General features: G+C 47.4%; 1 protein-coding gene across 8 annotated transcripts in view; it reads right to left on the reverse strand.

The window, feature by feature from the left end:
* Positions 1-7,638, reverse strand: part of HHAT (hedgehog acyltransferase) — a 169,252-nt gene extending 161,614 nt beyond the window's left edge. The window contains exons 1-3 of one of the 8 annotated variants that reach the window (XR_011854021.1): positions 2,975-3,651; positions 2,461-2,581; positions 717-784 (exon numbers count right to left, since the gene is read on the reverse strand). Coding sequence is in view for 7 of the 8 variants with exons in the window: in XM_072140202.1 (XP_071996303.1) it covers positions 717-784; positions 2,461-2,581; positions 2,975-3,136 (351 nt within the window). In the remaining variant the exon portion in view is untranslated. The other 7 variants (XM_072140204.1, XM_072140205.1, XM_072140207.1 and 4 more) reach the window with 7 other exon arrangements.
* Positions 7,639-18,780: the final 11,142 nt, after the last annotated feature.

Genomic DNA, 18,780 nt, shown 5'->3' on the forward strand with positions numbered 1-18,780 from the left:
ATGTAGGGGGAGAGGTAAGTGTATAAACGTATATATGTATGTGCAAGTGTATAAGTGTATATATCGGTGCTTAAATGTGTGCGCATGAGTGTATATATGAATGAGTATATAAATATGTATATTTTTTGATGGGGTAGTGAGGCCCCATTCAGTGGTTTCCTGTGGGGCCCCATCTCTCCTAGTTACGCCACTGAAGTACAGACAAATACCGTATCTGTACATGTACTGACCCATTAAAGGTGATCTACAACCAGCTGCCCACAAGTAAGTCCACTATTGTGTATCTGTCCTAATCCTATTTTTTATTAATGCAAACATTCCTTTATGTGCACATGGGGCGGAGTCATGCATCATCAGTGCACCTATGGGTTAAACACATCTCTTGTCCTTCCTTATATTGATACAGCAGCCCCTCAATACTCACTGTGAGTGACAGTGGAGGCAAGCAAATTGCTCTCCTCATAAATACAATGGACTCATAACTAGAGTCCAGTGAGTGATATCATGTGATCTTTCCTCTGAGCCAATAGAAATGTAGATCTCCTTTCCTTACACGCTCAGCGTTTTTTCAGACACGCATTATTCATTAAAGCCTAAACACTGGTTATTGATCTGCTTCTGTGTCCTCATGATAACACTTCCTGTCCCATGCACCAGAATCTTAACCTTTTCACAAGGACATCAGGAAAGAACAACTTCATAAAAAGCAAAATTACCTTTTTTAAACCCCCCAAAAAACCTTCTTCTTCTAGACCGATTTCTTCCTCGATAATCTCTTCATGAGCTGCGGAAACAAAGAAATTGCTGAATTATCAACTGCAAAAATTATAGATACTTAAAGGGGTTGTCCAACTCAACCACAAGCTGACTGCCTGTGTGACGATTTGTATAATGGCAATAAAGGGTTGTTACTATGACAGCCTTAACTCCTAAATTTACCTATGCAAAGTGGGCGGGTCCAGAGGATTCAAACTTTATGGCGGTTTCCTACAAGACCCATAATGCATTGCATGTACTTCCTTTTGATTGGTCTCGACACAAACAAACTCTCTGCATTGTTATGCAATACTTTACATTACTATGTGCATTATTCTTCCCCCTTACTGCTGTTCTAAGAGTATACATCCTACAAACAGACAGCTGGGGGGGGGGGGGGCGCTACAGAAATGGGGGCATAACAACTTGTGGACATTAAAATAAGTTGGGGAGTTACAGAAAGAATGGGCGTAAAGTGAGTGAGAAAGGGAGGCATTTCCTATAGGGGCAAACAGACAGACTGAGGAGGGCTACAGAAATAAGGGGCATTATGAAGGGCTAGTGAAAGAGGGGCGGAACTATATTAATTTTGACAAAGTGTTAACTATATGTCATGGTGGCTGGTAGATTCACACACTACAACATAATATTACGGGCAGGGTCGGCTCCAGGTATCAGTAGGCCCGTGGGCGACAGAGCCTCAGTAGGCCCATTTGGAGTGAACTCACATGGCGCCATTAAAAATTCAGTAAAGCCCCCTCACCCCTTATTGATTCATTAGATACAGCTCCCTTCACCCTTATGGATTCCTTATGTACATCCTTATGGGCCCCCCCCCCCCCCTAGTAGCTCTGGGCCCCGGCACTTGCCCATGGCTAGCACCAGCCCTAGTTATGGGAAAACAAAGCCTAATGTTTGCTATAGTTCCTGTTCATTTCTGGCACTTGATTGTTGGAGCAGTGTGAAAGAAATATGGTGGTATCTATCTCTCTCAGGACACTCTACCGGGGGTTAGAATTAAGGGGCTTTTTGTGAAGTCCCTTCACTTTTGATGACTGAGAGTAGAACAGACCAAGAGTCCGGCTGAAGAGTGATCTCTACAGAACAGGCCTGACATGAACTGCCTCACTGCAATAACATACAGAGACCCTGCAGGGGGCGCCAATGACATCCTGTACCTGATGATTGCAACACTTTTGTTAAAGGAAACCTACCACTTGAAGTGGCAGGTTTCCGATGGCAATACCGGGCACCAATACCCGGCAATACCGGAGCTTATTTTTGTTAGTGATTTAAACCGCGGTATCGCGGTTTAAAACACTTTTTAAACTTTATAGCCGGCGCAGGCAGGTACGCGCTCGGCGCTTACCATGCGTGCGGCTACATAGGAAGTGAATGAGAGCCGCGTGCACGGTAAGCGCCGAGCGCGTACCTGCCTGCGCCGGCTATACAGTTTAAAAAGTGTTTTAAACCGCGATACCGCGGTTTAAAACACTAACTAAAATAAGCTCCGGCACCAGCTCACCCTGAGCTGGTGCCCGGTATTTCCATCGGAAACCTGCCACTACAAGTGGTAGGTTTCCTTTAAAGGTTCCAATCAGTAAAATTTTTGTACAGAGGAAAAGAATGGAGAACTTGCATCTGAGGAACAGTCCCTATAACTTTGAGCCCTTTATTTTCGGATTTCTGAATAGTGACTTTTACCTCGGGAAGACAAGTAAACTTGATAGAATGAATAGAAGTGGATTCCCAGTGACAGCAGCAGATAGGTGTAGTATTCGGATTTTGGCAGCGGCTCATGTTTCATGGTGCTGTGCCAAGGAGTCTGCAAGAAAAAACGTCAGCAGTGAGGAGTGATGTGAAGGAGGAGGGGGCAGGGAGTGAGCAGGGAGCGGCAATACAGTCATTTTTTATGTTTTTTTGAAGAACCAGGAAATAGAGAGCAGCAGATTGTACTTAAAAAAACACAATACAACAAATACAAACAATTCTTAAAGGGATAGCTCACCGCAGGCCAACTCCTATTACTGAAGGGGGAAGCTGCGACTAGTCATCTGTTCTCCATACTCATCCCTACTGTGGCCACCACCCTTTTTTGATATTTTTATAGTGAAATAAGGGAATATAGACAAGGGGTTGTCACCCTTAAAGGGGTGGTGCCACTCCTGTGTGCCAAATGCTAGGATTAAAGGGATTTTCTAAGAATATACTTACGTACCCCACTCCAGCTTCCAGACCCTGTGTTGCTCTTGTACTTCCGGTTCTCCGGCCCACACTTGGTGGGAATCTCCAAAGGGCTATGAGACCTGCTCCATCCAATGAGTGTCCTCCTCAGGGGACAACACAGGAAATGAAGTCCCATGTAAAAGAGAAGTGACATCCCATGGTCCAAGGAAGCCACTCATTCGATGATGACCCCCAGCCCCCCCTTCCTCCAGAACTTCCGTCTGGGCGCAGGACACATTGCTGGCAGGTCAACTACTTAATTCAGAGCCTATGAAGCTGCTTCTGTGAGCTACAGAACTGGACATTTAGGCTGTTAAAAATAGGCGGGAACTTTATCTGCAGCTCGCATTTCCAACTATGTCTTTGGCTGTCTGTATTTCAGGTTCTGCAACTGACAAAGCCATATACAGCACATGTTGTGATCTTAAAGATGAAATTCTTATCTTTGATATGACACCAGCAGCATGTTTCTAGGTGCCATAGAACAGAACATAGGGGCTTCTGAAGTCAAACTACTCCTGCAACCACTAAACTTGACTCATCTCATGTGAAAATGTGATAAGAAGCGTCATGTTTGTTGACTTAATTCAGAGCCTATGAAGCTACCACTAAACTTGACTCATCTCATGTGAAAATGGCATAACAAACAAGGGAATTGTTATGACCGCCTAAATGCCCTGTTACTGCAATCACTGCAGTGATTGGTCCAGAATGGTCAAGCGTATTACATCACTTCCTGTCAGAACAGGATCGGATGTGGCGGAGGTAAGTGAGTCTTCTCTCACTTCTCTAACACTAGGGGGTGTCTGATTAGCCTGGAGAACCCCTATAATCTAATGCATATGTCCATCTTAAAGGGATACTCTGTGTACAGCACATTGAAATAAGAGATTGTAAGGGTCTCGCCCTCAATTCTTCCACCAAACAGCGGCGTAGAGGGTGGTCTTCATTAATCCTGCGTCAAGTGATAATTGTCAGCTCTGCGACGCTCAGGTGTTAGATGTTGGATGGGAATATTATTACCTCTGGCTTGTAAGATGGAAAATGGGTGTAAGGAGCCGAGGAAGGGGGTAAGTGGAAAAGTGTGTGGGAGTGGGAGACAATGGAAGAGTGAGTGGGACGCCGCGGCGGGAGACCGACCGGCAGGGAACACAATGCAGCAGGTGACATCGAAAATAAACAGCGCTATTCATAAGACGATAATCCTGACAGCTCCGCCGAGTGACACCATCTCTCCTGCCGCCTCATTCTACACACTCCGGAGATTACTCACCTGCTATTTATATGGTGGAGGGAAGAGGGCTTCCTATACATCTGCTCCTGGGAAAGCTGGGTATCAACTGTCGCCAAACAAAAGGAACCTGTCGCCAAATGTTACCGCGTTAAACTACCAGACCCCTCAGGTAGAGGATACAATGTCCTTTTTCTAGAATTCACTGTTTTATGTGAAATCTCACCGGTTTACCTATAAAATTTTTTTTTCTTAAAAGTCATTTGAAAATGAGCAGAGAAGAGTCATATTTTACCTGAGAGGAGTCAAGTTTAGTGGTTGCAGGGGTATCGTCACTTCGGACGCCCCTATCTTCGGTTCTATAGTATCTTAAAACATGGTGACATAGTAAGAATAAGAATCGGATGGCATCAGGCTTGTGGTTTTGCGATAAAGGCAGGTAAAGATATAGTTTGAATGTGGAATAAAAATCCATTTTCCACCTATTTCATTAACTGCCTGTATCTCCGGTTCTGTAACTCAAAGAACCGCAATCCTGATGTGAACTGATAAGTGTAAATAAAGGAATTATTATTATTATAATTAATATTCATATCTTAAAGGGCATTTACCAGAAGGATCAAGCACTGTATGCAAATGAGCCTCAGGGGCTCCATGCTCCATAGGTGTTAATAGAGTCTGGAGGCCCCTAGACTCATTTGCATACTCTCTTTCATCCTGGTGGTAGGTGTCCTTTAAATATGTTACTAAAAACATGTTTGTAGGTGCTATAGAATAGTTTAACATGCATGATTTTGATGTTATTTCCTTCAACTGTTCTGTAGATTACAGAACTACAAGCCTGATAAGATTTTTTGCTTTACAATGACACCTCAACTAACATTCTAGATACTATAGAATTTAAGATAGTAACATCTGAAGTAACTCTCTAAATGTAACTCATCTCAGGAAAATATGACTCTTCTCTGCTAATTTTTACATGAATTTGGGTAGATTTTTTTTTATAGGTTAACGGGTGAGATTTCACATAAAAGAAGGAAATTCTAGAAAGGACATTTCATCCCCTAGCAGGGGGCTGCTGGTTTAATGGGGTAAAATTGGGTGACAGAGTCTATTCAACATCTCCACTTCTAATGACATGTCCGACTGCCGGAATCAGCACCAATCCAAGGCATGCTGGGAGTTGTAGTTTTGCAGCAGCTGAGATCTGCTGGTTGTGAACCTCGTGCACTAGGATAAGTACATCCCTGAGGGTTCAGTCATGTTCAGTTTTTCAGATTTTTTTTTAGTTTTCAATTGTCCAAACAAAACTGCAGTAAAAAAAATTATAACTGCAGCCCCTATAGCAGTGATGGCAAACCTTTTAGAGACCGAGTGCCCAAACTACAACATAGACCCGCTTATTTATCGCAAAGTGCCAACACAGAAATGTAATTTATGATGTATACTCCCTGCTCTGTCACAGCTTTCATTGATACCAGCACCTGAGGCACCAATAAGGCAGAAAATATTCCCAGGTAGCGCTGTCACTTTAAAATACCTCTGTGCACAGCAAGTCCTGGGCTGTCTGGGACTGCAGGAAGATACCTGGAGTCATCTCTGGTGATGGCCTGGGTGCCCACAGAAAGGACTCCGAGTGCCACCTCTGGCACCAGTGCCATAGGTTAGCCATCACTGCCCTATACGAATCACTGCAGGTATATGGCGCCATCTAGTGGTCATTGTGCAATATGTCCCTCAATGTGATATAAATCACCCAAAAATTAACATTTTCAGTCCAGTTTTACTTTATAATTGGCCTGTGAAAGTCTTAATTTTCTGTTTCTGTCTGGAGTTGTTATAGGTCTTAGGTTCGGTCACTTCTCTTGCTGCTTTTTAGGGTTTTTTTTACTGATATTGGTTCCTATAGGACGTGTTTCCTAATGGGAAACAACTTACGGAGAAATCCGATGGGAAACACGGAATGTAACAGTGAGGAACACATATGAGTATCCAGAAGTCCTGCTGTCAGACCCCTGTGCACACTACTCCTTTAGTGTCACACGACTGCATCCATTCACACCTGATGTCCTGAAAGGGAACCTGTCAGCAGATTTTACCCCACTACACTCCCAGCCCCCTCAGGTAGTGATGCCCTTTCCGGAATTCCCTATTTTATGTGAATACTGTATATAGAGCAGGGAGGCGGAGACACAGAGACTGAAGTCAAGCTCTCTCTCTCTAGATCCGGCCATCATTTACCGCTTGGTGACGGGTTCTGGGCTTAAATCCTTCTGACAGGATCTCTTTGATGATGCGGAGTCCCCAAACCTGCAGATAGGGGGGGGGGGGGGGGGGGGGATAGGGAGCGGATCTGTTGGACTTTCAATATCTGATCCATTTGCTCTTAGGGCGCGTTCACACGTTGCGTTTTCATTGTGTTTGAAACGCATATACAACAGCTGAGGAGAGGTAATTTGCCTAATTACATCACTGTTAACATTTCCGTTTACAAAACGCATTGTAAACGCATGCGTTAACATTGCGTTTACAAGCGTAAACGGTAATGTAATTAGGCAAATTACCTCTCCTCAGCTGTTGTATATGCGTTTCAAACACAATGAAAACGCAACCAAAACGCAAAGTGTGAACGCGCCCTTAGGGGTAAGAAGCAAAGGACGGGATCAACTGTCGGGGGTCACAGCGGTCACATGACACCCCCGCCCCCCCTGATACTCACGCACAACTAGGGGGGGAGGGGGTTACCGGGGTCCTATAGGCCCCTCTGAAAGGAAGATCTCACATCTGTGAAAATTGATGCCTGAGGACTCAAAATCTGGATCTTCTTCATGAACGATTTTCCGCCCAGAATTGGAGCTGAATGAACCCGTCCTGACACACTGTAACGACTCCTCTGCTCTGATAAATCACATGCGCACATCCATGTGTAGCCCAGTCCTACAGACCGCTGCTCCTGTAAGGCTGTGTTCCCATGTCGCAGTCCGGCTGCAGCTTTTCCACCATTGATATTAGTGATACTAGGAGGACAATTGCTTAAGAAGCAACTCCCCCACATCGTTTCTCTATGAATCCCCTATTCCCTCTCCCCTCTCCTCCCTGGGCCTCAGGTGATGACATTACTCTGGGGAGTTGCTACTTAAGCAATTTTCCAGGAAAGTAGAACAGAAAACACAAGCGCAGAGCATCCTCACATGTGATTGGACACCAAGGCTCCCGGCATGCATTGCAAAGCGAAGCAAAGCATGATGGGATCGGTGGTTTCTTTACAGCTTTGCCCCCAGGGACAGTAGTGGCGCCCCCCAGCGGAGAGCGCGCAGCCCCAGCACGTACCTGCACCTCCCCGAGCCCGCCACTCAGGACCGACACAGGGGGAGGGGCCAGCATGACGTCAGGTCAGGTGACACGTCACCTGATCTTTTACAGCGCTGTGTGTGTCATGTAGAGCAGTGTATAGCAGAGCTGTGTGTGTGTCATGTAGAGCTGTGTATAGCAGAGCTGTGTGTGTGTCATGTAGAGCTGTGTATAGCAGAGCTGTGTGTGTCATGTAGAGCTGTGTGTGTCATGTAGAGCTGTGTGTGTCATGTAGAGCTGTATTAGCAGAGCTGTGTGTGTCATGTAGAGCTGTATTAGCAGAGCTGTGTGTGTCATGTAGAGCAGTGTATAGCAGTGCTGTGTGTGTGTCATGTAGAGCAGTGTATAGCAGAGCTGTGTGTGTGTCATGTAGAGCTGTGTATAGCAGAGCTGTGTGTGTCATGTAGAGCTGTGTGTGTCATGTAGAGCTGTATTAGCAGAGCTGTGTGTGTCATGTAGAGCAGTGTATAGCAGGGCTGTGTGTGTGTCATGTAGAGCAGTGTATAGCAGAGCTGTGTGTGTGTCATGTAGAGCAGTGTGTAGCAGGGCTGTGTGTGTCATGTAGAGCAGTGTATAGCAGAGCTGTGTGTGTGTCATGTAGAGCTGTATTAGCAGAGCTGTGTGTGTCATGTAGAGCAGTGTATAGCAGTGCTGTGTGTGTGTCATGTAGAGCTGTGTATAGCAGAACTGTGTGTGTGTGTCATGTAGAGCTGTGTATAGCAGAGCTGTGTGTGTGTCATGTAGAGCTGTGTATAGCAGTGCTGTGTGTGTCATGTAGAGCTGTGTATAGCAGGGCTGTGTGTGTCATGTGGAGCAGTGTATAGCAGAGCTGTGTGTGTGTCATGTAGAGCAGTGTATAGCAGAGCTGTGTGTGTGTGTCATGTAGAGCAGTGTATAGCAGAGCTGTGTGTGTGTGTCATGTAGAGCTGTGTATAGCAGGGCTGTGTGTGTGTCATGTAGAGCAGTGTATAGCAGAGCTGTGTGTGTGTCATGTAGAGCAGTGTGTAGCAGGGCTGTGTGTGTCATGTAGAGCAGTGTATAGCAGGGCTGTGTGTGTGTCATGTAGAGCAGTGTGTAGCAGGGCTGTGTGTGTCATGTAGAGCAGTGTGTAGCAGGGCTGTGTGTGTCATGTAGAGCTGTGTATAGCAGGGCTGTGTGTGTCATGTGGAGCAGTGTATAGCAGAGCTGTGTGTGTGTCATGTAGAGCTGTGTATAGCAGAGCTGTGTGTGTCATGTAGAGCTGTGTGTGTCATGTAGAGCTGTATTAGCAGAGCTGTGTGTGTCATGTAGAGCAGTGTATAGCAGGGCTGTGTGTGTGTCATGTAGAGCAGTGTATAGCAGAGCTGTGTGTGTGTCATGTAGAGCTGTATTAGCAGAGCTGTGTGTGTCATGTAGAGCAGTGTATAGCAGGGCTGTGTGTGTGTCATGTAGAGCTGTGTATAGCAGAGCTGTGTGTGTCATGTAGAGCTGTGTGTGTCATGTAGAGCTGTATTAGCAGAGCTGTGTGTGTCATGTAGAGCAGTGTGTAGCAGGGCTGTGTGTGTCATGTAGAGCAGTGTATAGCAGAGCTGTGTGTGTGTCATGTAGAGCTGTATTAGCAGAGCTGTGTGTGTCATGTAGAGCAGTGTATAGCAGTGCTGTGTGTGTGTCATGTAGAGCTGTGTATAGCAGAGCTGTGTGTGTGTGTCATGTAGAGCTGTGTATAGCAAAGCTGTGTGTGTGTCATGTAGAGCTGTGTATAGCAGTGCTGTGTGTGTCATGTAGAGCTGTGTATAGCAGGGCTGTGTGTGTCATGTGGAGCAGTGTATAGCAGAGCTGTGTGTGTGTCATGTAGAGCAGTGTATAGCAGAGCTGTGTGTGTGTCATGTAGAGCAGTGTATAGCAGAGCTGTGTGTGTGTGTCATGTAGAGCAGTGTATAGCAGGGCTGTGTGTGTGTCATGTAGAGCAGTGTATAGCAGAGCTGTGTGTGTGTCATGTAGAGCAGTGTGTAGCAGGGCTGTGTGTGTCATGTAGAGCAGTGTATAGCAGAGCTGTGTGTGTGTCATGTAGAGCAGTGTATAGCAGAGCTGTGTGTGTGTCATGTAGAGCAGTGTGTAGCAGGGCTGTGTGTGTCATGTAGAGCAGTGTGTAGCAGGGCTGTGTGTGTCATGTAGAGCTGTGTATAGCAGGGCTGTGTGTGTCATGTGGAGCAGTGTATAGCAGAGCTGTGTGTGTCATGTAGAGCTGTGAATAGCAGTGCTGTGTGTGTCATGTAGAGCGGTGTATAGCAGAGCTGTGTGTGTGTGTGTCATGTAGAGCAGTGCATAGCAGAGCTGTGTGTGTGTGTCATGTAGAGCAGTGCATAGCAGAGCTGTGTGTGTGTGTCATGTAGAGCAGTGCATAGCTGAGCTGTGTGTGTGTGTCATGTAGAGCAGTGTATAGCTGAGCTGTGTGTGTGTGTCATGTAGAGCAGTGTATAGCTGAGCTGTGTGTGTGTGTCATGTAGAGCAGTGTATAGCTGAGCTGTGTGTGTGTGTCATGTAGAGCGGTGTATAGCAGAGCTGTGTGTGTGTCATGTAGAGCGGTGTATAGCAGAGCTGTGTGTGTGTCATGTAGAGCGGTGTATAGCAGAGCTGTGTGTGTGTGTCATGTAGAGCAGTGTGTAGCAGAGCTGTGTGTGTCATGTAGAGCTGTGTATAGCAGTGCTGTGTGTGTCATGTAGAGCTGTGTATAGCAGTGCTGTGTGTGTCATGTAGAGCTGTGTATAGCAGAGCTGTGTGTGTCATGTAGAGCTGTGTATAGCAGAGCTGTGTGTGTCATGTAGAGCAGTGTATAGCAGAGCTGTGTGTGTCATGTAGAGCAGTGTATAGCAGAGCTGTGTGTGTCATGTAGAGCAGTGTATAGCAGAGCTGTGTGTGTCATGTAGAGCTGTGTATAGTAGAGCTGTGTGTGTGTGTGTGTGTGTCATGTAGAGCTGTGTATAGCAGAGCTGTGTGTGTGTGTGTCATGTAGAGCTGTGTATAGCAGAGCTGTGTGTGTCATGTAGAGCTGTGTGTGTGTGTGTGTGTGTGTCATGTAGAGCTGTGTATAGTAGAGCTGTGTGTGTGTGTGTCATGTAGAGCAGTGTATAGCAGAGCTGTGTGTGTCATGTAGAGCAGTGTATAGCAGAGCTGTGTGTGTCATGTAGAGCAGTGTATAGCAGAGCTGTGTGTGTCATGTAGAGCTGTGTATAGCAGTGCTGTGTGTGTCATGTAGAGCTGTGTATAGCAGAGCTGTGTGTGTGTCATGTAGAGCTGTGTATAGCAGAGCTGTGTGTGTGTCATGTAAAGCGGTGTATAGCAGAGCTGTGTGTGTGTCATGTAGAGCTGTGTATAGCAGAGCTGTGTGTGTGTCATGTAGAGCTGTGTATAGCAGAGCTGTGTGTGTGTCATGTAGAGCTGTGTATAGCAGAGCTGTGTGTGTGTCATGTAGAGCTGTGTATAGCAGAGCTGTGTGTGTCATGTAGAGCGGTGTATAGCAGAGCTGTGTGTGTGTCATGTAGAGCGGTGTATAGCAGAGCTGTGTGTGTGTCATGTAGAGCTGTGTATAGCAGTGCTGTGTGTCATGTAGAGCGGTGTATAGCAGAGCTGTGTGTGTGTGTCATGTAGAGCGGTGTATAGCAGAGCTGTGTGTGTGTGTCATGTAGAGCGGTGTATAGCAGAGCTGTGTGTGTGTGTCATGTAGAGCGGTGTATAGCAGAGCTGTGTGTGTGTGTCATGTAGAGCTGTGTATAGCAGAGCTGTGTGTGTGTGTGTGTGTCATGTAGAGCGGTGTATAGCAGAGCTGTGTGTGTCATGTAGAGCGGTGTATAGCAGAGCTGTGTGTGTCATGTAGAGCGGTGTATAGCAGAGCTGTGTGTGTCATGTAGAGCGGTGTATAGCAGAGCTGTGTGTGTCATGTAGAGCGGTGTATAGCAGAGCTGTGTGTGTGTCATGTAGAGCGGTGTATAGCAGAGCTGTGTGTGTGTCATGTAGAGCGGTGTATAGCAGAGCTGTGTGTGTGTGTCATGTAGAGCGGTGTATAGCAGAGCTGTGTGTGTGTGTGTCATGTAGAGCGGTGTATAGCAGAGCTGTGTGTGTGTGTGTCATGTAGAGCGGTGTATAGCAGAGCTGTGTGTGTGTCATGTAGAGCGGTGTATAGCAGAGCTGTGTGTGTGTGTGTGTGTGTCATGTAGAGCGGTGTATAGCAGAGCTGTGTGTGTGTGTGTGTCATGTAGAGCGGTGTATAGCAGAGCTGTGTGTGTGTGTGTGTCATGTAGAGCGGTGTATAGCAGAGCTGTGTGTGTGTGTCATGTAGAGCGGTGTATAGCAGAGCTGTGTGTGTGTGTGTGTGTGTGTGTCATGTAGAGCGGTGTATAGCAGAGCTGTGTGTGTGTGTGTGTGTCATGTAGAGCGGTGTATAGCAGAGCTGTGTGTGTGTGTGTGTCATGTAGAGCGGTGTATAGCAGAGCTGTGTGTGTGTGTGTCATGTAGAGCGGTGTATAGCAGAGCTGTGTGTGTGTGTGTCATGTAGAGCGGTGTATAGCAGAGCTGTGTGTGTGTGTGTGTGTGTCATGTAGAGCGGTGTATAGCAGAGCTGTGTGTGTGTGTCATGTAGAGCGGTGTATAGCAGAGCTGTGTGTGTCATGTAGAGCGGTGTATAGCAGAGCTGTGTGTGTGTGTCATGTAGAGCGGTGTATAGCAGAGCTGTGTGTGTGTGTCATGTAGAGCGGTGTATAGCAGAGCTGTGTGTGTGTGTCATGTAGAGCGGTGTATAGCAGAGCTGTGTGTGTGTGTCATGTAGAGCTGTGTATAGCAGAGCTGTGTGTGTGTGTGTGTGTCATGTAGAGCGGTGTATAGCAGAGCTGTGTGTGTGTGTCATGTAGAGCGGTGTATAGCAGAGCTGTGTGTGTCATGTAGAGCGGTGTATAGCAGAGCTGTGTGTGTGTCATGTAGAGCGGTGTATAGCAGAGCTGTGTGTGTGTCATGTAGAGCGGTGTATAGCAGAGCTGTGTGTGTGTGTCATGTAGAGCGGTGTATAGCAGGGCTGTGTGTGTGTGTCATGTAGAGCGGTGTATAGCAGGGCTGTGTGTGTGTGTCATGTAGAGCGGTGTATAGCAGAGCTGTGTGTGTGTGTCATGTAGAGCGGTGTATAGCAGAGCTGTGTGTGTGTGTCATGTAGAGCGGTGTATAGCAGAGCTGTGTGTGTGTGTCATGTAGAGCGGTGTATAGCAGAGCTGTGTGTGTGTGTCATGTAGAGCGGTGTATAGCAGAGCTGTGTGTGTGTGTCATGTAGAGCGGTGTATAGCAGAGCTGTGTGTGTGTGTCATGTAGAGCTGTGTATAGCAGAGCTGTGTGTGTGTGTCATGTAGAGCTGTGTATAGCAGAGCTGTGTGTGTGTGTCATGTAGAGCGGTGTATAGCAGAGCTGTGTGTGTGTGTGTCATGTAGAGCGGTGTATAGCAGAGCTGTGTGTGTCATGTAGAGCGGTGTATAGCAGAGCTGTGTGTGTGTCATGTAGAGCGGTGTATAGCAGAGCTGTGTGTGTGTCATGTAGAGCGGTGTATAGCAGAGCTGTGTGTGTGTCATGTAGAGCGGTGTATAGCAGAGCTGTGTGTGTGTGTGTGTGTGTCATGTAGAGCGGTGTATAGCAGAGCTGTGTGTGTGTGTGTGTCATGTAGAGCGGTGTATAGCAGAGCTGTGTGTGTGTGTGTGTCATGTAGAGCGGTGTATAGCAGAGCTGTGTGTGTGTGTGTGTCATGTAGAGCGGTGTATAGCAGAGCTGTGTGTGTGTGTCATGTAGAGCGGTGTATAGCAGAGCTGTGTGTGTGTGTGTGTGTCATGTAGAGCGGTGTATAGCAGAGCTGTGTGTGTGTGTGTGTCATGTAGAGCGGTGTATAGCAGAGCTGTGTGTGTCATGTAGAGCGGTGTATAGCAGAGCTGTGTGTGTGTGTGTGTGTGTCATGTAGAGCGGTGTATAGCAGAGCTGTGTGTGTGTGTGTCATGTAGAGCGGTGTATAGCAGAGCTGTGTGTGTGTGTGTGTGTGTCATGTAGAGCGGTGTATAGCAGAGCTGTGTGTGTGTGTGTGTGTGTGTGTGTCATGTAGAGCGGTGTATAGCAGAGCTGTGTGTGTGTGTGTGTGTGTCATGTAGAGCGGTGTATAGCAGAGCTGTGTGTGTGTGTCATGTAGAGCGGTGTATAGCAGAGCTGTGTGTGTGTGTCATGTAGAGCGGTGTATAGCAGAGCTGTGTGTGTGTGTGTCATGTAGAGCGGTGTATAGCAGAGCTGTGTGTGTGTGTGTGTCATGTAGAGCGGTGTATAGCAGAGCTGTGTGTGTGTGTGTGTGTCATGTAGAGCGGTGTATAGCAGAGCTGTGTGTGTGTGTGTGTGTGTCATGTAGAGCGGTGTATAGCAGAGCTGTGTGTGTGTGTGTGTGTGTGTCATGTAGAGCGGTGTATAGCAGAGCTGTGTGTGTGTGTGTGTGTCATGTAGAGCGGTGTATAGCAGAGCTGTGTGTGTGTGTGTGTGTGTCATGTAGAGCGGTGTATAGCAGAGCTGTGCGTGTGTGTGTGTCATGTAGAGCGGTGTATAGCAGAGCTGTGTGTGTGTGTGTGTGTCATGTAGAGCGGTGTATAGCAGAGCTGTGTGTGTGTGTGTGTGTGTCATGTAGAGCGGTGTATAGCAGAGCTGTGTGTGTGTGTGTGTGTCATGTAGAGCGGTGTATAGCAGAGCTGTGTGTGTGTGTGTGTGTCATGTAGAGCGGTGTATAGCAGAGCTGTGTGTGTGTGTGTGTGTCATGTAGAGCGGTGTATAGCAGAGCTGTGTGTGTGTGTCATGTAGAGCGTTGTATAGCAGAGCTGTGTGTGTGTGTGTGTGTGTGTGTGTCATGTAGAGCGGTGTATAGCAGAGCTGTGTGTGTGTGTGTGTGTCATGTAGAGCGGTGTATAGCAGAGCTGTGTGTGTGTGTGTGTCATGTAGAGCGGTGTATAGCAGAGCTCTGTGTGTGTGTGTGTGTCATGTAGAGCGGTGTATAGCAGAGCTGTGTGTGTGTGTGTCATGTAGAGCGGTGTATAGCAGAGCTGTGTGTGTGTGTGTGTGTCATGTAGAGCGGTGTATAGCAGAGCTGTGTGTGTGTGTGTGTGTCATGTAGAGCGGTGTATAGCAGAGCTGTGTGTGTGTCATGTAGAGCGGTGTATAGCAGAGCTGTGTGTGTGTGTGTGTCATGTAGAGCGGTGTATAGCAGAGCTGTGTGTGTGTCATGTAGAGCGGTGTATAGCAGAGCTGTGTGTGTGTGTCATGTAGAGCGGTGTATAGCACAGCTGTGTGTGTGTGTCATGTAGAGCGGTGTATAGCACAGCTGTGTGTGTGTGTCATGTAGAGAGGTGTATAGCAGAGCTGTGTGTGTGTGTCATGTAGAGCGGTGTATAGCAGAGCTGTGTGTGTGTGTCATGTAGAGCGGTGTATAGCAGAGCTGTGTGTGTGTGTCATGTAGAACGGTGTATAGCAGAGCTGTGTGTGTGTGTCATGTAGAGCGGTGTATAGCAGAGCTGTGTGTGTGTGTGTGTGTCATGTAGAGCGGTGTATAGCAGAGCTGTGTGTGTGTGTGTGTCATGTAGAGCGGTGTATAGCAGAGCTGTGTGTGTGTGTGTGTGTGTCATGTAGAGCGGTGTATAGCAGAGCTGTGTGTGTGTGTGTGTCATGTAGAGCGGTGTATAGCAGAGCTGTGTGTGTGTGTGTGTCATGTAGAGCGGTGTATAGCAGAGCTGTGTGTGTGTGTGTCATGTAGAGCGGTGTATAGCAGAGCTGTGTGTGTGTGTGTGTGTGTGTCATGTAGAGCGGTGTATAGCAGAGCTGTGTGTGTGTGTCATGTAGAGCGGTGTATAGCAGAGCTGTGTGTGTGTCATGTAGAGCGGTGTATAGCAGAGCTGTGTGTGTGTGTCATGTAGAGCGGTGTATAGCAGAGCTGTGTGTGTGTGTGTGTGTCATGTAGAGCGGTGTATAGCAGAGCTGTGTGTGTGTGTGTGTCATGTAGAGCGGTGTATAGCAGAGCTGTGTGTGTGTGTGTGTGTGTCATGTAGAGCGGTGTATAGCAGAGCTGTGTGTGTGTGTGTGTGTGTCATGTAGAGCGGTGTATAGCAGAGCTGTGTGTGTGTGTGTGTGTCATGTAGAGCGGTGTATAGCAGAGCTGTGTGTGTGTGTGTGTCATGTAGAGCGGTGTATAGCAGAGCTCTGTGTGTGTGTGTGTGTCATGTAGAGCGGTGTATAGCAGAGCTGTGTGTGTGTGTGTGTGTCATGTAGAGCGGTGTATAGCAGAGCTGTGTGTGTGTGTGTGTGTCATGTAGAGCGGTGTATAGCAGAGCTGTGTGTGTGTGTGTCATGTAGAGCGGTGTATAGCAGAGCTGTGTGTGTGTGTGTGTCATGTAGAGCGGTGTATAGCAGAGCTGTGTGTGTGTCATGTAGAGCGGTGTATAGCAGAGCTGTGTGTGTGTGTCATGTAGAGCGGTGTATAGCACAGCTGTGTGTGTGTGTCATGTAGAGCGGTGTATAGCACAGCTGTGTGTGTGTGTCATGTAGAGAGGTGTATAGCAGAGCTGTGTGTGTGTCATGTAGAGCGGTGTATAGCAGAGCTGTGTGTGTGTGTCATGTAGAGCGGTGTATAGCAGAGCTGTGTGTGTGTGTCATGTAGAACGGTGTATAGCAGAGCTGTGTGTGTGTGTCATGTAGAACGGTGTATAGCAGAGCTGTGTGTGTGTGTGTGTGTCATGTAGAGCGGTGTATAGCAGAGCTGTGTGTGTGTGTGTGTGTCATGTAGAGCGGTGTATAGCAGAGCTGTGTGTGTGTGTGTGTCATGTAGAGCGGTGTATAGCAGAGCTGTGTGTGTGTGTGTGTGTGTCATGTAGAGCGGTGTATAGCAGAGCTGTGTGTGTGTGTGTGTCATGTAGAGCGGTGTATAGCAGAGCTGTGTGTGTGTGTGTGTCATGTAGAGCGGTGTATAGCAGAGCTGTGTGTGTGTGTGTCATGTAGAGCGGTGTATAGCAGAGCTGTGTGTGTGTGTGTGTGTCATGTAGAGCGGTGTATAGCAGAGCTGTGTGTGTGTGTGTGTCATGTAGAGCGGTGTATAGCACAGCTGTGTGTGTGTGTCATGTAGAGCGGTGTATAGCACAGCTGTGTGTGTGTGTCATGTAGAGAGGTGTATAGCAGAGCTGTGTGTGTGTGTCATGTAGAGCGGTGTATAGCAGAGCTGTGTGTGTGTGTCATGTAGAGCGGTGTATAGCAGAGCTGTGTGTGTGTGTCATGTAGAACGGTGTATAGCAGAGCTGTGTGTGTGTGTCATGTAGAGCGGTGTATAGCAGAGCTGTGTGTGTGTGTGTGTGTCATGTAGAGCGGTGTATAGCAGAGCTGTGTGTGTGTGTGTGTCATGTAGAGCGGTGTATAGCAGAGCTGTGTGTGTGTGTGTGTGTGTGTGTGTGTGTGTCATGTAGAGCGGTGTATAGCAGAGCTGTGTGTGTGTGTGTGTCATGTAGAGCGGTGTATAGCAGAGCTGTGTGTGTGTGTGTGTCATGTAGAGCGGTGTATAGCAGAGCTGTGTGTGTGTGTGTCATGTAGAGCGGTGTATAGCAGAGCTGTGTGTGTGTGTGTGTGTGTGTCATGTAGAGCGGTGTATAGCAGAGCTGTGTGTGTGTGTGTGTCATGTAGAGCGGTGTATAGCAGAGCTGTGTGTGTGTCATGTAGAGCGGTGTATAGCAGAGCTGTGTGTGTGTCATGTAGAGCGGTGTATAGCAGAGCTGTGTGTGTGTCATGTAGAGCGGTGTATAGCAGAGCTGTGTGTGTGTCATGTAGAGCGGTGTATAGCAGAGCTGTGTGTGTGTCATGTAGAGCGGTGTATAGCAGAGCTGTGTGTGTGTCATGTAGAGCGGTGTATAGCAGAGCTGTGTGTGTGTCATGTAGAGCGGTGTATAGCAGAGCTGTGTGTGTGTCATGTAGAGCGGTGTATAGCAGAGCTGTGTGTGTGTCATGTAGAGCGGTGTATAGCAGAGCTGTGTGTGTGTCATGTAGAGCGGTGTATAGCAGAGCTGTGTGTGTGTCATGTAGAGCGGTGTATAGCAGAGCTGTGTGTGTGTGTGTGTGTGTGTGTCATGTAGAGCTGTGTATAGCAGAGCTGTGTGTGTGTGTGTGTGTGTCATGTAGAGCTGTGTATAGCAGAGCTGTGTGTGTGTGTGTGTGTCATGTAGAGCTGTGTATAGCAGAGCTGTGTGTGTGTGTGTGTCATGTACAGCTGTGTATAGCAGAGCTGTGTGTGTGTGTGTCATGTAAAACTGCTGCAGTGCTGTGTTATGAATTGAACATGCATGTAGCAGAGCTGTATGTGTAATGTCATAATCTGCAGCACTCAGAGATGGTCCTGAGGAGTGTAGGGCCTTGTAGCGGGTCTCCCCTGGGGGTTCTTGCCCTAGTAGCAGCTCATGGGTCCACATCCAGGTCTGCCATCAGTACTAATATGGGGAAGACAACAACTTAGAGACAACTTGGGTGGTCTCTACCTGAGTCTAAAGAAACCCTAATCTTGGGCAGATGTTCCCTCCATGCAGACAATATGGGGACATGTTTATTTGCAATGTAGTAAGTGTAAAGTGTCCCCATTGTCCTGTAACTGTAGGGGGTCCGCAGGGGTGTAGATGGATTGCCCCCTTATGTAGCACATGGGGCTTCTGTGGGCAAGAATTAAATGATGATAAGAATCTAACAGGAACTCCACTAAACTAAATCCTTGCAGGGGTTTCTCTCGCTCAGATACTGCCCCCATGTCTTCATGGGTTGTGTTGGGTATTACAGCTCAGCTTCATTCACTTAAACACAGATGAGCTGCAGTACCAGACCCAACCTAAGGACAGGTGCGGCGCTCTTTATGGATGAAAGCACAACCACTCTAACTCGACACAGCTCAATTTATGGATGATCTATAGATGTTGTCTGGTTTCTATAGTAAGAGACATATGGTTAGTGTTAAAGGGGATTTCCTGGTTTGATATATTGATAATCTTTCCATAGAATAGCTTATCAATATCGAATTGGGTGGTACAACAGCCAGCGCCGTTTTTTGTGTAGTGGTCAGACCAGGGTACTGCAGTTCTCAGATCTCCACTAGTGCAGGCCCCGGGGAGAGAGATTATCAGGCTTCCCCTTCCTCTGTCCCTAGATTTTACCACATTAAAGGAAAC

The sequence above is a fragment of the Engystomops pustulosus genome, chromosome 3, assembly GCF_040894005.1.
Source record: "Engystomops pustulosus chromosome 3, aEngPut4.maternal, whole genome shotgun sequence".
In the NCBI taxonomy this organism is placed as follows: domain Eukaryota; kingdom Metazoa; phylum Chordata; class Amphibia; order Anura; family Leptodactylidae; genus Engystomops; species Engystomops pustulosus.